Source organism: Thermobia domestica, chromosome 14 (genome assembly GCF_964235325.1).
Source record: "Thermobia domestica chromosome 14, izTheDome1.hap1.1, whole genome shotgun sequence".
NCBI classification, from domain to species: Eukaryota; Metazoa; Arthropoda; class Insecta; order Zygentoma; family Lepismatidae; genus Thermobia; species Thermobia domestica.
In genome coordinates this window covers 44591474-44610631 of record NC_137467.1, presented here as the reverse complement: position 1 = coordinate 44610631, position 19158 = coordinate 44591474, and the positions used below count along the sequence as shown (strand labels likewise).

The 19158-nt window shown below is 36.9% G+C and overlaps 1 protein-coding gene across 2 annotated transcripts in view; it reads left to right on the top strand.

The window, feature by feature from the left end:
* LOC145669661 (putative cytochrome P450 49a1) overlaps positions 1–19158 on the top strand; it is a 156960-nt gene that overhangs the window by 4940 nt on the left and 132862 nt on the right. Inside the window, exon 1 of one of the 2 annotated variants that reach the window (XM_081737916.1) lies at positions 15699–15814. The exons of the other annotated variant lie outside the window; for it this stretch is intronic. Coding sequence (XP_081594042.1) covers positions 15812–15814 — 3 coding nt within the window. The 5' untranslated portion in view covers positions 15699–15811. Of the gene's footprint in view, positions 1–15698; positions 15815–19158 lie in introns of those variants that run through there. 2 annotated transcript variants of the gene reach the window in all.

Below are 19158 nucleotides of genomic sequence, written 5' to 3'. Positions count from 1 at the left end.
TCAATCTATGGTATGTAAATTTGTGGTGGTCAACATTGTGCCCGCGGGTTTTCTCGGAGTTCTCCTGTTTCCTCCTACATTTTTATTCCAGCACTTTCTTCATAATCTTTCTCTTTCACTAAGCATCAGTCATCTTTAGCCTAAATGTGGTGGCTTAGTGGTAGAGCATTCACCTCCGGTGCTTGGAGACCCTAGTTCGATCCCAGGTCGCGCCGTGTGGACTTTGTGGTGAACAAACACCGTGCTCGTGGGTTTTCTTGGGGTTCTCCCGTTTCCTCCCACTTTCTTCACCCCACCATTTCATTCATTTTACATAATCAGCGTCTCCTTTAGCCTAGCCGGCATAACCATGGGACGTAAAACTTAAAGATTTCATTCATTTTCTTTAGCCTAAAGAGCACATGCGCATAACGTTAAATTAAAAAGAGCAACACGAAGGTTTCTGAGCTTTCGGCATCTATGACCATTTACCTCGTTACGATTGAGGGATGATGTCCCTCGGCGAGCACACTATCCGGAAAAAGGGAAGAAAGAAAGCGGCCTGGCTCTGGGACCTAGGCTATATATTAAGTACCATTCCAACATTTGCCTGGTGTGAATAAGGAAAACCTCTTTCAGGATGGCAGGCCTAAAAAAGCATTTTACCGTACACTTTTTCGACCCAGTGTCCCCACCGGGAATCGAACCCAAGATCAAACTACTACGCGTGATAATTTAACTCCTCCGAAAGGCATCTAATATTGTGAAATTCGAAATGATCTATCTATTGGTATAAGTACAAGAATAGATCATTATTTTGGGCTATATCTTACTAACCATACTATATAGCCTACTGTCGTGTAGCTAGAGGCATAATTCAGAACTTAATTAGTGTATTCTTCAAAATCAGTTTAATTCTAATTGGTAGCATGATTTTCCAACAAGTCTGTTCTACCCGCTCACCGTCAGTGAACATGTACCCAAAGAGGGTTACACCCTCTGTAGGAGCCCAACAGCTTCAATTTTTAGTTTACTAAAATAATTCGTTTATCCTAGATTTTCTCGACAACTACGCATGAGAATTTATTCTCAGTCGTATCATTATGTTCAGCCCAATAACATTTATCGATCGCCATATGACTCATCTTGAGATACCGGTATTTCTTTTCGTTGATCTGAGAAGGTTTAACACTAGTATTTAAAAGCTGGATTACACGAAGCGACACCTGCTGTCTAATAAAGTGGGAATCAAACTATTATACAACCAGTTTGTCCGGGAATGAGGAATGGCGGAAACTTCATAACGAGGAACTACATAATTTATACGGTTTACCCAACATTGTTAGGGTCGTCAAGTCTAGGAGGCTCAGGTGGGCGGGTCATGTGGCTAAAATGAAAGAAAGTAGGAACCCTTTCAAAAGTCTTATGAGTCTTCATCCCGGCGAAATTAAAATACCGCTAATTTTACAGTAATTATGTGATATCTTCAAATAGATAAAAGATAATCGAAATGTGGAACAAGAGCGCCCTAGACAATATTATTTTACATGAGAAACCGTTATCACGACTCACTTATCTGATTTCGATTTCGAGTCATTTTGAAAATCGGCATTTATTTTCGCGTTTCTAAACAGCTGAAAAGGGAAAGCCACTAGGTGACTTGTGATAACGGTACCTCATGCAAAATAATATTGTCTCGGGCGCTCTTGTTCCACATATTTCAATTATCATTTATCTATTTGAAGATATTACATAATTACTATAAAATTAGCGGTATTTTAATTTTGCCGGGATGAAGACTCTTAACTGGAAAACCAATCGGAAAACGACCATTACGAAGGCCTAGGCGCAGATGGGAGGACAATATTAAGATGGATCTCGCAGAAATAGGAATACAAAGTAGAAACTGGATCCAGTTAGATAAAAAGATAGCACTCAGTGGAGAGCTTTTGAGAACGCGGCATTGAATCTCCGGGTTCCATAGGCCATAGAGTTAGTTTGTTAGTTTGTTTGTTTGTTTATCCGAGAATCGCACTCGTTACCAGGGCCGATTCTACCATATTTGCAACATGTGCATTCGCACAGGTCGGCAACTTTCGAGGGTAGACAAAATCTACCGTAACTAAATTATTTAAAATAAATATTTTTCGTTGGAAACAGACTTCATGATGATGGTAGTTAAATTTACTAAGCTGGCCTATTTGAATACTACATACAGAAATTATGTTTAGATCGCACTACTTTAAGGTCACATGGACAATACAAAAGCAAATATCAAACAAATCCCAGCATAAATGCTTGATTGCAATCAAATACAAGAACTCAATTCTCGGACAGTAGCGAACTCCTGTTCCTTTAGTTAATTATCATAGTTTTGATATGAAAACTAGTAGGGATGCGCACGAGACGAGTCGAGACAGGATTTTCCTGAAAAATTCGAGTCGAGACACGGCACTTCCAATAGAGAAATATACATTTTTCGAGTCGAGACATCACTTTTACAGCACATTTTCGAGACGAGACAACCACAAATCTTGTCTCGTGCCCAAACTAGTCTAGTCTTTGTCACAAACAAAAATGAAATGAAATGAAATTTTTTACTTTTACATCCCACGATTATGCCGGTTAGGCTAAAGGAGACGGCGATAATGAGATATGAATGAAATGGTGGAATGAAGAAAATGGGAGGAAACGGACGAACCCCGAGGAAACCCACGTACATGGTATTTGTCCACCACAAAATTCGGGAGCAGGATTTGCACCCGGGACCCAATGCACTAGAGGTGAACGCTCTACCACTGAGCCTTGTCACAAACAAGTCCCTTATCATTGAAGGTGGAAACAAGTTTTAAAAATATAAGAGATGTAGACGGAAAATCAAGAAATAAAGATAAAAGAGCTAACTGCACTGGAATTAAAAACTAATATATTGAAACTGAAGCTCGATATTGAATACTATAAAATTGATTACCATCTTTTCTCTGCACGTGTGTTTACTTTATATAGTTGTTTCCAAAGCTAAACCAAGTTTTCTTATCAGCAGTAAAACTGTCAAAATGTTATTAGTGGCCACGTGCGGTTTGTTAATCAGTTGGATATTGCCGATATTATTAAAACTTAGCCGCTCTCCCTGTCGCCAGAGTAAACAATGGAGAGGAACTATTCTCCGTACTCAGTGTTGCAAACCAATAAGCAGATAAAAAAAGAATAACTACAGATCATTCAACAAAGTAATTTTCTCTCCTATTAATATAATAATAATAATAATAATAATAATAATAATAATTCGTTAATAGTAATATAATAATACGAGCCGTTTCGGGTATTGTGCATGTGTTGTTTCACTTTATTATCCTAACACAAATTGTTCTATTTATCATGTACGAACTCGTAACGAATCTATTGGGTCAAACGGTCTAAACAGGCCAAACGGGTTTATCACGTTTAACGGTCGAGTAAACCAAATGCAATGTATCGAGCGGCTATCTGTTTACCCAAAAAGTTCAAGCACTAATTATAGGTTAAAATCATAATTAAAACCTCTATAACACAACCAGCGAACGAGTGCGGGCGGCCGGTTTTGGAACTAAAATGCAAGCAGCAGTGTTTCTAATCGGACTACTTGTAATCAATCTATCACAGTTCTGTAATCAATCTACCACAGTTCTTTCTGTCTTGTTCGTAATAAACCACTTAATCAGTCAGGGGCGGAGCGATCGGGGTCTTGAGTAAGAAAATTCTTTTGCATTGACATCATATTCGGACATTGACACTGAACTGTGACATCATATTCATATCATTGACACTGAACCAAATTGTACAAATCAATCCCTAAAGGCAAGCTATCCAATCCCATAAATCTTTAAAAAATGAAGGAAAGATTTCTTCACCTCCTTTTCCCCTAAAGGGTTCACATTTCTCGAACAAAAAAAAAAAAAGAAAAAAGAAAAAAGAAAGAAAGAAAGAAAAGAAGAAAACAAGAAATTTCTTTATTTTAACGTCCCATGATTATATTGTTTATCCTAGAGGAGACAGATGATTAATGAAAGTGAAGGATTGTAAAATTAAGTTTTGTTCTCTCAATGGGAATCAAACCCAGAACCACATACAATAAAAGCACATGCGCTGGCCAAGAGACCTGCGGAAAGGACTTTCACAGTTCTGGAGAGGAAACGTTTCGAGATTCCTCCCTGGCTAAAACTCGAAAAAATAATTTATTTGTCAATCGATAAACATACACTTAAACAGCAGCATCATGAGCCTTAACCTTAACTTGATTTAAACTTACAGTTACAAGATATTGCGCAAAACTCTAAGCTATCAACCTAAAATTAATCTTTTAGTCACTGACATTGTCATTCCTGCGTTTTACAGGCTGCTACTGTTTTATAATGAAATCGAATAAAACGTAATCAATTTTTATACAATCTGCTTAATACAAGGTAGAAGCTCACTGAATTGTCAACTGTGCTATGTTGTTCTTAAATTGGTAATTTCCATTCATAAATCACTATTCACAATACATCTGCATTACTGCAGGAATGGTTCACTACAATACATACATAAGTTACGGCGTTTTTTATTAAGCATAAAGAGATTAGACTATGGATAACATCTAAACTGCAACTTTAAAAAACCGTTGGATACACTGCAAAGTGAAACTCTCCGCTCCCCTGTCCCACCGCGCTTGCCAAGAAACTGATGTAAACACAACAGCAGCGCCATCCTCCCAAAACCGCACAGCTATCCTGGTCAGGTTATACTTCTTTGCATTCACTTCGTTAAATTGCTCAAATCTAAATTACTACAATTATCTATATTGTCTATATTATTGCAATGAGCATGAACGTGATTTACTATTAGGAGTTAGCACAAATGTTAGTATTTTATATTATTATTATTATTATTATTATTATTATTATTATTATTATTATTATTATTATTATTATTATTATTATTATTATTAGACAGGCCATCTGTCTATAATGACAACTTAAAACTTTTTTTATGTAAAAGAAATGGTTAAAAAGTATTCTATTAAGTATCTAAAGTTCATTCAACGAACCTTCTGATCCTGATGTAAACATTGCAGAATTGTATTACTCCGCCAGTCATCGGATGATTGGCTATCGGTCAGCGCTTCTTTCGAGAAGCACGTGCTTCTACCGTGTCGATGTTTTACTTATTCCCCGCATGTGGCCATATTGTTAACTGTGATTCGCGCTAAACTTGGTTCAAAGCTACTTTCAATGCATGCGTATTCTCTTTTATTGCATTAATTCAATTTAGTTCTAAGATAAGGTGTTGTTTATGTGGTCTAATTCTAAGGAATTCTGGTAATGAGCCTTATAAGCAAGGACTATTTCCTTCTGCCGCATAGGTGTTCTAAGGCTCTCTAACCAATAAAATCAAACAATCACCACATGTATTTGTTTACATGAGGTACTGAACGTTCCTTGAATAAACTTTAGATCCTCATGTTTATTAATGTTTGCAGGTTAATATCTGAGTAATAAAGCTATCGTTATTACTTTCCTGTGTGTGATATTCTAATTTGCAGTTTGTTCATTTTTCTTACAAGTGATGAATAAGGCCCGGATTTTTATGCAGTACAAAGTACCGAAATATGTACATAAATATGTAACAAAAATCAATTAAATATGTAAGAAATATGTTAAAAATATGAAATATGTAAAAATATTTTTTCGTGTTTGTTTTGTGTCTGTGCTATTTTCTTAGCTAATAAATATACTGTAACATATTTATATAATAAAGCTTAACAAGTGTAAATAACTTCCTACAGATACATACAAATTTTCAGGAGAAACAAATGAAAATATGTATTAAGAAAGTAAAAAATCACATTATTGAACATATAAACATAAAAAAAATATTTATTTAAACAAAAGGCACTTACTTTTGGGACGAACAATGAACCACTAAATAATTTTACGCAATGGAAAAACTTTGTCACTAACTTGCCACTGATACGTTCAAATTTTCACTAAGAACAAATAAAATTGTCTCGTGGAGAAATGAAAATCACATTATTGAATATCGAAATAGAAAAAAAATATATCAAAAGAGAAAAAAATATTTAAGAGAAAGAACGCGTACCTTTGGAACTTTCAAATTTATAACTGCGCGTATGAAAACTTCACTAACTTTCGATAGATACGTTCAAGCTTTAACAAGGAACAAATAGACTTTGTAAACACATTATTAGAAAAACACATTAGGTGTATTGTATATCAAAATAGAAAAAAACTTCAAAACAAAAAGCGCTTACTTTCCAGACGAAAAATAAACCACTAAATATTTTATATAATGAACTGCGTATTCAAATACTTCGTGTCAATAACCTGACACAAATACGTTAAAATTAAAATAAAAGAAAGAATGAAATTGTCTAGTAGGGAAATGAAAATCACATTATTGAATATCGAAATAGAAAAAAAAAATATTATTTAAAATAACGAGCGCTCACTTTCGGAGCGCACCATGAACCACAAAGTATTTTAAATGATGGTATTCGAAAAATGCACTAACTTGCCAGAGATAAAATTACTTCAAGCTTTCGCTCGTACCAAATGAAATTGTCTCACAGAAAAATGAAAACCACATTATTGTATATGATGAAAAAAAATCTTAGAAAAAAAGCGCTTACCTTGCTGATGCACAATGAACCACTACATACTTTTCCAGTTATTCAGGAGTTAAAGAGAGTCGTTGGTCAGTCAGGATCCTTTTATAGGCTGAGAAAGACCTCTCCACGTCGCAGGAAGTGATAGGCGCGAACTTCAACAGATGACATTTTCCAGAGCTGATTTCCTCAGGGGCTTCCGTTTCTTCTCCATCCAATATCCTGCATGCAGTCCTCAATGCTAGTTTTCCTGGATTCCTCTTCAAAACTGACTGGAACTTCCGGGCAATTTTCGCACCTGTTTCTCCCTGCACAATGTTGAGTTTCTTCTCGACATCATCCATTGTTGTCATCGCTTCTTTCAAAATAAGTCCTGAAGTTTCTCGATAACGTTTGCAATCCACCCGAAATTACTTGCAATGTACGCTAGTGAACATTGAACAACAGGATTTTTGAACGCACTTTGAGAATCACGCACTGCTGCACTGGTCTCTGCAGGAAATGTGGTGACAACTGACTTTACAGCATCAAAATTTTCATTGTAGAAGTTAACAGCCTGTATCCAGGTGGCCCACCGTGTCAGTACAGGCTGAGATGGTAACGACACTTTTGGTAGCATATTGTTGTAGCACTGCACACGACCAGGGGCTTTCACAAAAACTTTCTTAGTAGATGGCACAAGCTCATTGACTTCAGGAAAGTTGATCCGCACTTCCTCTGCTACACGATGTAATGCATGGACCAAACAGCACATATGAATGAGGTTTGGGTAGAACACTTTAAGCGCATCGGCAGCTCTTAACATGTACGCCGCAGCATCAGAACACATCAGAAGCACTTTTTCTGTAGGAACACTTTTTGGCCACAACACTCTCAGTCCATCATTTACGAAACGTGCAACTGTCGAATGGTTTGTTTTGTCCAAAACTTTTGAACAGATCAGAAATTGTCATGATGGAGAATCAGAGTCAAGCTTTCCTACCATCAGATTGACAACGAAACATCCTAATACGTCTGTAGTTTCATCCAACGCAGCAAACCATATATTCGAATAACCAATTTCAGCTCGAATGTGTTTGATAGTATCTTCATAGCACACATTCAAATAATTCTTGCGGATAGTAGATTCGTCAGGAATGTGTCTCTTGCAATATTTTTCTAAAAAGGACGCGAACTGTGGGACTTGCAATTTGTACCACGGCATGTCTGCTGCTATGAACGCATTGGCAAGGTCTTTCTAAAATTCACTGCTGTTTTCAGATGCTGGTTTTGTTTGGGTTAAAAGTTTTTGCTTTGCGGCACGGTGTAACGCCTTGTTTTTCATGTGAATAGCTGTTTTCATGTGCTGATCCAATTGCGACTTCATTGAGCAGCCCACTTTCTTATTGCATACTTGACAAAAAAAAAAAAAAAAAAAAAAAAAATACCGTCTGTGGTATAAGCGTAATCCACAGCTATTTACGATTTCAATTTTGACGCTAAAGAGGAAGCCATCATTGAAAACAAGAAACTGACTCCGTCACAAGCGTGCATACTATCAAACCGGTCGCAAAACTGAATTCTTTTCCCCTTTGTTTGAAGGAAGAAGTGGAGGAGTAGCCATCGAGTCATGCAAAAGCGATTTTTATTCGATTTAAGAAACAAGCGATAAAGTCTAGCCGCTCCAATTACCTCCCTCTCGCCACCACCCCATCCCCACCCCCACCCGTAGAGGTTGCACATACAAAAAAGGTGAGAAAGCCAGCCAACTGTGTGCGTTTTAGTTTGTTTTGTCGGCACACAGCCGAATGGCGTCTGCTTGCAAAGGCGATAAGCACAAAAATCCCTATATTGTTTTCTTTCTTTATATATAAAAAAACAGATCTTTTTCTTTTTTTTATCAGGGTTGGAAACGATAACTGACGACGTTTCTTTGCATATTGTATAGTGTACGATTTGTTTTAACCCAGCTTTCCCGCAATGCAAATCGGTTGAACAAAGTGAGAGAAAAAATACAGATAATTATTGTTCCATATATAGGCCTACTTTTATTTGCGTATTATTTAAAGAAAATTAGCAAAAAGGAGCAAGGAAACTGAATTTATGTAAAAATATGTACAGTAGACGGAAAATATGTAACAGACTTCAAAATGTGTAAAAATATGTAACGTGATTTTGGTTTATATGGCTCCTTACTTCGTAATTTGCGAACATTTCATATGTTCACCAGCGTACATACAAAGGAAAAAATATGTAAAAACATAAAAATCCGGGCCTTAGTGATGAATCACAGAAGAAAGAAACTGGCCGATTATTGACCTACCTAACTATATCATAAAGTAAGAAATACTGTACTTACGAGCAAAGCAGACAAACAGACAACATCTTTATAATGCCTACTGCTATTATTATTATTATTATTATTATTATTATTATTATTATTATTATTATTATTATTATTATTATTATTATTATTATTATTATTATTATTATTATCAATAATAATAAGGATAACTAAATTACTGGCGCAACAGCCCTTAGAAGACCTGGACTTACGGTATTCATTCCTGTGGGGTGATGTGATGTTAGCAGATTTGGCTACCCTCGGCGTTAATGCTGGCTTCCTAGACTGCAGTTCGCTACTTCGTTCTTTCAAGTAGCTTCCCAATTGTCCTCACGACGCTGGGTGGACACCACAACTCCAAAACCGTCTGGTGAGTACGAATGGTCACACCTATATTTCTTCTGACCAGACCCGGCACTGCAAAACTTAGCTGATGTCACGGGGAGGGATATTCCAGTGTAGGTACGGCATTGGTGATAAAATAATAATGCATATTGAAATAGTGAAGAAATTAGCTAGGAAATATAGAGAAGTACTAAACTGACTCCTTGAAGCTACGGTCCATGAGGGGCTGTGCCTGACCCATGGCGCAATACATCAATCATCATATATGCACAAAATATATTCGAGATAGAATGACCTCGGTTTTTAAACTGTGTTGCAATTCCTTTACGCAGTGCTCGATGTTGAAGATCTAAGGAAATATAGGCCTACCCCGCATACTCCCCCTCTTCTATTCAAAGCATTGCCTTTACGTCACTTATGGAGAAAACTAATGCAAAGGCTTGGATCGGGAATAGAGAAGTTTAGCTCTATTCGATCTACTCTATACAAGGGGCACGTTACCGAAAAGTTTGTTACTCTGTCTGGGGTTCGTCAAGGATCTCATCTGGGTCCTCTGCTATTTCTCCTACTTATTAATGAAATTCCACTTTTTATTGAAAACTCTGAGATTCTCCTATTCGCTGATGATCTCAAATTATATTCTAGAATTAATTCAACTGAAGACTGCATACAACTACAACAAGACCTACAGCGAGTTCAAACATGGTGCGATGACAACAAATTAGTAATAAATGTATCCATGTGTAAATCTATGTCTTTTACGAGAAAAAGAAATCCTATCACCTTTGACTACTGAAAAAACTAAATTGTCTAAACCAAGTACTGTAAAAGATTTAGGCGTTATTTTTGATCCTGAACTAAATTTCAATCAACACATAGATATGATAACAAACAGCACAGCGCATATAGAAACTTAGGTTTAATTTACAGAATAGGGCAAGATTTCTTCAGTGAGACAACGTTTACAACACTTTATTTTACATATGTTAGATCAAAATTAGAATATTGTTCTACTATATGAACCCCCAATAATAAAAAAAATACTCTCAAGAAATAGAAAACATCCAAACAAAATTCTTGAAAATGCTTACATACAAAAAGACTAATTATTATCCCAAATATTTTTCCTACAATGATCTAGTAAACAACTTTAATTTTCAAACTCTAGAAAAAAGAAGATGGATGTTGGACTTGTTATTCTTATACAAGTTATTAAATAATAAGATTGATTGTATGGAGTTGGTCTCGAAAATATCATTACGGATTCCCACTTGCAAAACAAGAGTAGAAAATACAGGGACATTTTTTTTTGTGCAAAAGCCAGAAGCAATATATTATATAAATCCCCTATGAGGAGGCTGTGTAAATTATACAATGATATTGTAAATAAGCTTGATAAAGTGGATGTATTTAGTCTTTCAGAAAACAGGTTCAGATCATATGTGAAACAAGAAATTTTCTGTAGAAATAATTAAGAAATTTATATATGTAACATTTACTGTATATTAAATAAATTAATAAATAAATAAACATTTACATGCTTCCCGATATAATTTACATGGAAGTAATTTCTGCTTAAAGCTGAACAACGTAGAATAAAATAGCTTTCATATATTGTCACATGCCATGGACTGATTGCAAAGCCTAGCAACCAAAATGTACGTTCTTCAATCACGCTAATACTAGCCTATATTAGTGGAAAACCTACGGATGCCAAACGCTGTACGATGCTACCATGATAACCGCAACGGGGTAGCCAGCCTCAAAATTTAGGGGGGGCCCGATCCAACCATATTATAGTCCATCACCATATTATAGTTCATTTGCAAGCCTACCGTGAAACTTTTAGAGGGGGCCAGCAAAAATTTAGGGGGGGCGCCCCCCTAGCCCCCGTGGATACGGGCCTGGTTAGCCATACTGAGAGCAGAGTACAGTTTCACCTGAGTTGGAGCCGGAATCGAGTTACAATGAAGGATTTATGGTAAGGGCAAGTCCACCCTTAAATATTGACCTTCGAGGAAAAAATTGGTTATGTTCTTTCGCGTAATATATCTCACTAACATAATAGATTATTATTTAAAGAAAAAAACAGACACAACGGGATTGTACTTGTAGTGTTTAGGCATTTCTGAATGCGAGTGCTCTTTCCCTCCTCTTTGTTGTTCATGATGTGGCAGCATACGTAAGATCGTAGCTTTTAAGATTCGTTCTTTCTGGGGAAAGGGGTGCCAAAAGATGGCATCGGACGGGGCGGAAAATTGAATAGGGGCACCCCTACTCGTTAGACTTCTGATGGCGAAGAGATTTTACATAATATGAATTCTACATTATGTATACTTACATATAAACACTCGGCACTCAAGTCTTTATTTTAGCACACAAAAAAATTCCTTAGAATTTTATTTCCATAGATCCTTATTCTCTCTTCAGTGCATTAACAACCAAGAGACAAAGTTTGAAGTGCAGAAAATGAGACTGTGAATATTATTTTTACACTTATTAGTAATTCCTGGAATTACAACTTTCTTGGAAGTTTCAAAGATGTTTGTAAACTTCTTTTCTACCTCATTATAGAGAATAGTTTTATCTTATCTGTCTTCTTAAGCTGCTTAAAAAATCAGACACCCAGAGAAATCTTCGCTTTGCATTAACTTTATTGAATTATCGCAATTATTTTGACTCTGAAGTCCTCTGGCACTGGTGGTAGCAATATATCCTTTACAGGGTGACCACAAAGTGAGTGTACCCCTGGTTTTTCGTCAGAAAGTATGTTCATTTGTTAATTTCTAATTGTTTTGCATGTGATAAATGATCGACAGAACTTAGAATTGCTCGTTCGAGAATGCTGAAACACATGAAACTTGAGTTGACATCTATGTTTATTTCTCTGCTCAAATACACACGTAAACAATTGGCTTAAATTGGAATTTCTCTTCTCCTTTTTTTTGCTAGTTAACATCTGATAAATATAACGTAAACTTAGTAAAACTGTTACGACTTACTTTAATTTTAATAAATAAGTATAATAGTAAAAAAGTATTAATTATTAATGGAACTCCTCATTCGACCATAAGCAAAGACATGAAACTTGATTTAAACTGCAATCAGCACCGTCTTTATCACGTTAAAGAACTTACTGAACCGGATCTGACTTTCCTTACAGCGGCTTGTAATACCCTTCTTGTAATGTGCAGAACGAAACGTTCCTGTGCTAATGTCCTGATCACAGACAAATGTGTTACCTATCCACGCATTCGTTCACGCAACGCCGTCTTTTCGGCTTAGGAAAAGCTGTATTTTATGAAAACTCGGAGAGCAACTGGGAATATCTCCGCGAAACATCTGCAAGAGCTTGGTGCAGAATTTTCTGTACAACGATGATGATGATGATGATTCTATACGATGCCCTGGGCAAAGTGTATTATCAGGTGTATCACTATAAGAACAACAACAAGCACTGTGGTATTGGAGACATGACATGCTCATTTGGTGGCCACTTTCTAGAAATACTATTTGGTCTAGAAATTAATTCGTGCGGTTGGTACGCACACATTGAAGCTGTAGTACAAACACAAAATACATAAATACCTTAAGAAAAATATTGTCCATCGCTAGCCACCACTTTCGCCCATCTGTCAGGCAATGTACGGATTCCGTGGCGAAAGAAGTCCTCATCCTTGGAAGCGATCCAGTCAGAGACCCATGTTTCGATATCTTCTGAAGAAGTAAACCGCTGTCCAATCAAATCGTTGTTCATGCAATCGAACAAGTAGTAGTCCGAAGGAGCAACGTCTGGTGAATACGGCGGGTGGGGTAAAACTTCCCATCCGACATTTTCTAAATAGGTTTTGACCGGTTTTGCGACATGTGGGCGAGCGTTATCATGTTGAACAATAAGTTTATCATGTCTGTTCTCCCATTCTGGTCGTGTTCTGGCCAGAGCTTGCTTCAAACGCATTAATTGTCGTCGATAACGTTCTCCATTCATAGTTTCACCCGGTTGCAGCAGCTCATAGTACACCACACCTTTCATATCCCACCATATGCAGAGCATAATCTTTGCACAGTGAATATCTCGTTTTGGTTGTGATGGACCTGGTTCACCTGGTTTCACCCAGGCCTTTTTTCGTTTAGGGTTCTCGTAATGGATCCACTTCTCATCACCCCTTTCTGCTCTGTCGTTGAAGCAGCAATTCGCAAATGGTTTTTCGTCTTTCAACGTCTCTGTCTTTCAATTCATGTGGAACCCAATGTGACATCTTTTGAATCATTCCCATGGCTTTCAAGCGTTTGGAGACTGTTGTTTGATCAACGCCTAATGCTGCTGCAAGTTGTTCCTGCGTTTGGCACGAATCCTGCTCGAACAATGCTGTCAATTCTTCGTCTTGAAATTTTTTTGGCTGTCCAGCTCGCTCTTGGTCTGCCAAGCCGAAATCACCACTTCTAAACCGTGCAAACCACTTCTGACACGTTCGCTCAGCTAGAGCATGGTCACCATACACTTCCACCAAAATACGATGACTTTCAGTCGCACTTTTCTGCATGTTAAAGTAATGCAGCAGGACACCCCGCAAAAACACTTTATCAGGCACAAATTGCGCCATGTTCACTTAACTACAAACTGGTGTTGTTGACGCTTTAATCCACTGCCCTATACTACGAACGATACGCGATGACAGGGGTTTGCAACACATGTGTGTATACACGGAACTGTGGGACGCTCCGTTCGTTGCGCCATCTCTTGTCCACCCGCACGAATTAATTCCTAGACCAAATATCTGAACAAAATATACTATATTTCCCTAAGAAGAAACATAGTTGTAATCTCGGCGCTACTTCAGTGAAACGCCAAACAGAGCCCCTGGAAGTAAGTTTCTTAAGCTTTTAAATTCTAAAGGGATCGTGTTTGTCAGTTTCTCGGGGGTACTTCCGTTCCCTCCAACTTTTTCATTCCACCGATGTTTCCATCACATTCATTTACTTTAATCATTGTCTCCCTTAGCCTAAAGAGCATAACTATGTGACGTTAAACTGAAAAATTTCATCTCATTTTATTTTGTTTAAATTCTATGGTCAAATATTTCATATTTTAATAGGAGATCCAACTTCATATTTTCTAAGTGAAATAAATATTAATGCTTGGTTCCTCACGAAAAGGTTCCCGGTTACGGTGCCACATATAATTTATTTGATTAAAGACATATGTTAATTCGGTTTAGGAAAAGGGCTGAATCTGAAACACTAGGTACTTTGACCAGTTAAGCATAATCTACATATATTTAGCCCCTTGTGTACAAAAAGACAGAGATGGCGTAGGTCAATGAAAACTTGACCAACGACCCATTAACCCACCACCCACCATGACCCACTCGTGAGATACTAAATTTTTCGCAAAAATTCGGACCCCTCCATACTCCCATTAGGATATATATATATTGTAATGAAATATGTGATAACATCCCACTTGGGACTTTGACCTAACTATATATCTAAAGTCAATTCATTTCGTTTTGACATTTGGTCATGATGATCAGGCACACATAGCTACATTCATTTTTTTTTTATACCTAGGTATAATACTATGTGTTAGAAGAGAATCAAAAATATATTTTTTCAAGTAGTCAGCACCTCTAAAAACTAATAAACTATATCTCGAAAGCCAAGTAGTAAGTTATATTGCTAATATTATAATTACATATATCAATATCCAAAGTGCCTGAAATTCTTTTCTCACTTAAATATATACTCATCGCAGGTAAGTAAATAGAAACAAATGAAAAAGGGAGAAAAATGGAAGCCTTGAAAGTAAAACGTAGATAAATTCACCAGTGGTCAGAAGATGCTGTCTACAATACACTGAACAGAGTGGGTCAGTGGATCCGAGTGGGTTATTTTGGGTCGGTGGGTCAGAATAGGTTTCTGAGTCAGAGTGGGTCACGTTGGCTGGTGGGTCGCAGTGGGTCACGTCCTGTTGACTCATGACCCACTGACCCACCCAGAAATCTTGACCCAATTGACACAAACCCACTGACCCACCCACAAATCTTGACCCACTTGACCCAGACCCACTGACCCACTCTACCTCTGCAGCAAGATGGATTAGTTTTTATTATAGGATCTTTCTATCTAACCTCGCATATAACGTACATTTCGTTTTCTCTTTCGTTGTGTAACCTTGAACATACACAGAATTCTGTTATCTTGTGTGGTAGAACAAGATCAAAATAAAACTAGACACACAGAAACTCTCTGTTTCTTAATAAATACATGTTTAACTGTAATACGAAAGATGCATATGTCACTTCACTTCAAACTAAGTATAATGTTATCTCCAAGTAAGATAAGCAACCAATTCATTTATCTTTGCGAGTTTTTATAAATATACAAGACAAGCAAAACTTTGCCAATATTCGTTTCTTGTTTGGGTTTTACATCATCAGGAGCACATCTTGTTTGGTATCACCAGGAGCAACAGTTTGTTTATAGATAAAGTGAGTGAAACTATATTCTAACATACCAATATGGTAAGTAAATTTGTTCTTTTATACGAGTATATTCAATGTTAGGAACACAATAACATTATAAAATGTTTGGGATGAAAGTGAAGTACACAGAAAAAGATCCGTTCCCCGGACAGCAGTATGTTGTACAAATATACGGTATCCTCTTGCTTACTATAGAAATCAGTACGGAGCATACGTTATCCGTATGCTACATAGGCACTGCCCTTAGAAGCTACGTCATGCCGTTGCAGGATGTCTGACATCTAACAGTTTTCCGTATATCACATGCATATACTTATGTTACATTCCTCAGCTATATGTTATATACGTCCATTTGTATGTGAGATCCTGACCGCCTACATTATTTCATACGGAAAGTACGTATAGATGGAACACAGAAAGTATTATAAAACATGCGTTTTCAGTTATACGTTTGCTGTATGTTAAGTCCAAAAACTACAGGAATTACGCATGTAACCTATCTTTTTAAGTACGTCACCTACATTTTTTTTTTCTCCGTGTATGAGAGGTTTCTTGTAATACTTTTAAGGAAACACATTCTTTCGGAGAAAAATTATTGCTAAATAATGCTGTAGGTTAAAAGAATTTAAAAATACTTCTGTGATAAATCTCTTGGAAATTCTACATTTTTTCTCCTCAGTTTAGTGTATTATGTACAGTGACTTAATGTGTGAACTAGGGTCACCAGAAATATTTTCTCCAAAAAGACTATATTGAACAGGAAAGTGGACACATTAATATGTTCGTAGCTAGAAGACTTGTTTTAACAGTAAACTCCCATCAATTCTTTTGAGGTATAAAGTAAAAATATATATATATATATATATATATATATATATATATATATATATATATATATATATATATATATATATATATATATATATATATATATATATATATTATAGGAGGAAAAGAAACTGGAAAATAAGGTGATTTCATGACGTTTACGGATATATTCAGATAGTATATCGGTGAATGTTATCGCTCGTTCACTCTTAATCAAGAAGTCTCGGGCTCAATATGTAGCTATGGTTTGTTGTGACAACATTGAAGTAGGAAATGTTTGTCAATTATTACGAGGGCCGTTCAAGACAATCCGGGACTTTTGTTTTAGAAACAAATAGAAGAACAAATTTCAAAGTGTGGAAAATGGATTTATTTTCCCACATAACCTCCAGCTCCAGCCACTTATCCCAGAGTTTAACTAACGCCTGGAATGCTTCAGCATAAAAAAATTTAGTATTACGACAGAAACATTTTAGGACATCATTCTTCACTTCATCATCAGTCTTGAAATGTTTTCCTCCAACGGATTCCTTCAGGGGCCCAAACAGGTAGAAATCACTTTGCGCTAAGTCAGGACTATAGTGTGTGTGTGGTAATATCACCCTCCTTCAGTTCTGTACAGACTTCAACTCTTCTGCGTCTGTCTGCTTTGGGACCCAGAGTGCACTTTCACTGTTCGTAACGATAGATTGCACACCCTTTCAATTATGCGACAGATTATGCGACGATTGTCCAGGATAAGCTGCTACACGCGCTGAATTTCACAGGATTGACTACCGTGGGCTGTGATCTGCCACGATCGGGATCGTCAGTAATAGAGATACGGCCATCTTTGAAGCGCTTACATCATTCAAATGTCTTTGAGTGTCTCATCACCGTACTGAACCTGAAGTATTCTATAAATTTCAGCAAGTTTCATGCCTTCGTTCACTAAAAATTTCATCACAACACGTTGTTCCACGCAGACGTTCACACTGTTGCCCTCCATCTTGAAAAACGATCTATCCAGAAGCGCGGGAAATGAGCGCGTCTACCAGTAAGAGGACACAGGTGCCAGTTTCTGCTGCATACAAAACCTTCAGAGTGGGCGTCCATTTAAGCCTGGAAAGTAAAAAGTTCCGGATTGAGTTGAATGACCCTCATATTTGGTATTTTATTTTAATTCATTTCTGTGTATCTCATGACAATCATATTCAGTATGACCACTATAGCTAGGGAAGAGGTCATTTATTGTTTCTATTTTTATTGGATCGAAGCTCCTCTTTACTTAGGTGTTCGTTTGTCCAGATGCCCCTCCAAAATGCCTGAATCGTTCCCAACCAAATTTGACATGGTGATTCGAGAACGCGCACTGAGTATCACATGCCCCGATCCGATATTCTATTGAGGATTAATCGGTGAAAAATTGGATACCCATAGACTTAACATTCTAAAAGCATTTGGCGCCCAAATTCTCATTGTAAACAATAAGAAATAGTATTTTGAGCATTACAAATATAGTCTTTCCGTTTTGTTCTGCGAACACAATTTTTAAAAGCCAATTTTCATTGTCCATTACCATTTTTTCGATATTTTTTTTAACAAAAAGATTTTAGAACACAAAATCCACATATTCTGAAATGAAATGAAATGAAATCTTTGAGTTTTACGTCCCACGGTTATGCCGGTTAGGCTAAAGGAGACGGTGATGATTAGTAATGGATGAAAATGGTGGAATGAAGAAAGTTGGAGGAAACGGGAGAACCCCGAGAAAACCCACGCACACGATGTTTGTCCACCACAAAGTTCACTTGGCGGGGGCTCCACATATTCTGGTAGGGCAATCATATCTAATGGTTGGTCAAACTTGACGGTAGAATCTCAAAAATGAAAAAAAAAAAAAAAGTATCAAGAATAGAAGATCTGAATTGAAACCAACATTGATTCTAATTTTGTCCCAGCACAAATGTCAAATTCAGCTATTGGCATGTAGTGTTCGTTCACGAGAACAATTGATACACTAAAAAAAAGTATAAGAATAATCAAAAAGGTTCAACCGCTTCTTTCAAAAGTTGCAATTATTACATACCTAGTACTTATTAGTCCCAGAAAATACCGTGTGATATTCCACGACACTGTAAGTGATTATATTGGTCGTGTCTAATCCGTTCAATTCACTGACCAGCAATAAAACCTGTCATATTTCGTATTACAAGCTACAATGTGTTCCATATGCACCACGTAAATTTTCATGTTGTTTACCGAAATGATTTAGAGTCTTTTCAGACGTAGGCCTGTAGCCTACGGTATGACTGAAGGAAACCACAAAAATTGTCGTCTTCTCGAATTGTTATCCAACCGCCTACAGATTGTACAGAGTCCTTCCATCTCGTCTCTAGGTACAATATCGACTCCCCATCAACACATTTCGTGTTTAACGCTATCAAAGTTTTCTTATTACCTACTTTGGACCCTTTTTACGTCTGAGCATGTTTTGGAATCCTTTATGCCTTCTCGAAACACCCTTTCATACGTTGCTGAAATATGCATTTCTGGGCAGCGTAAGCGTGATTTCA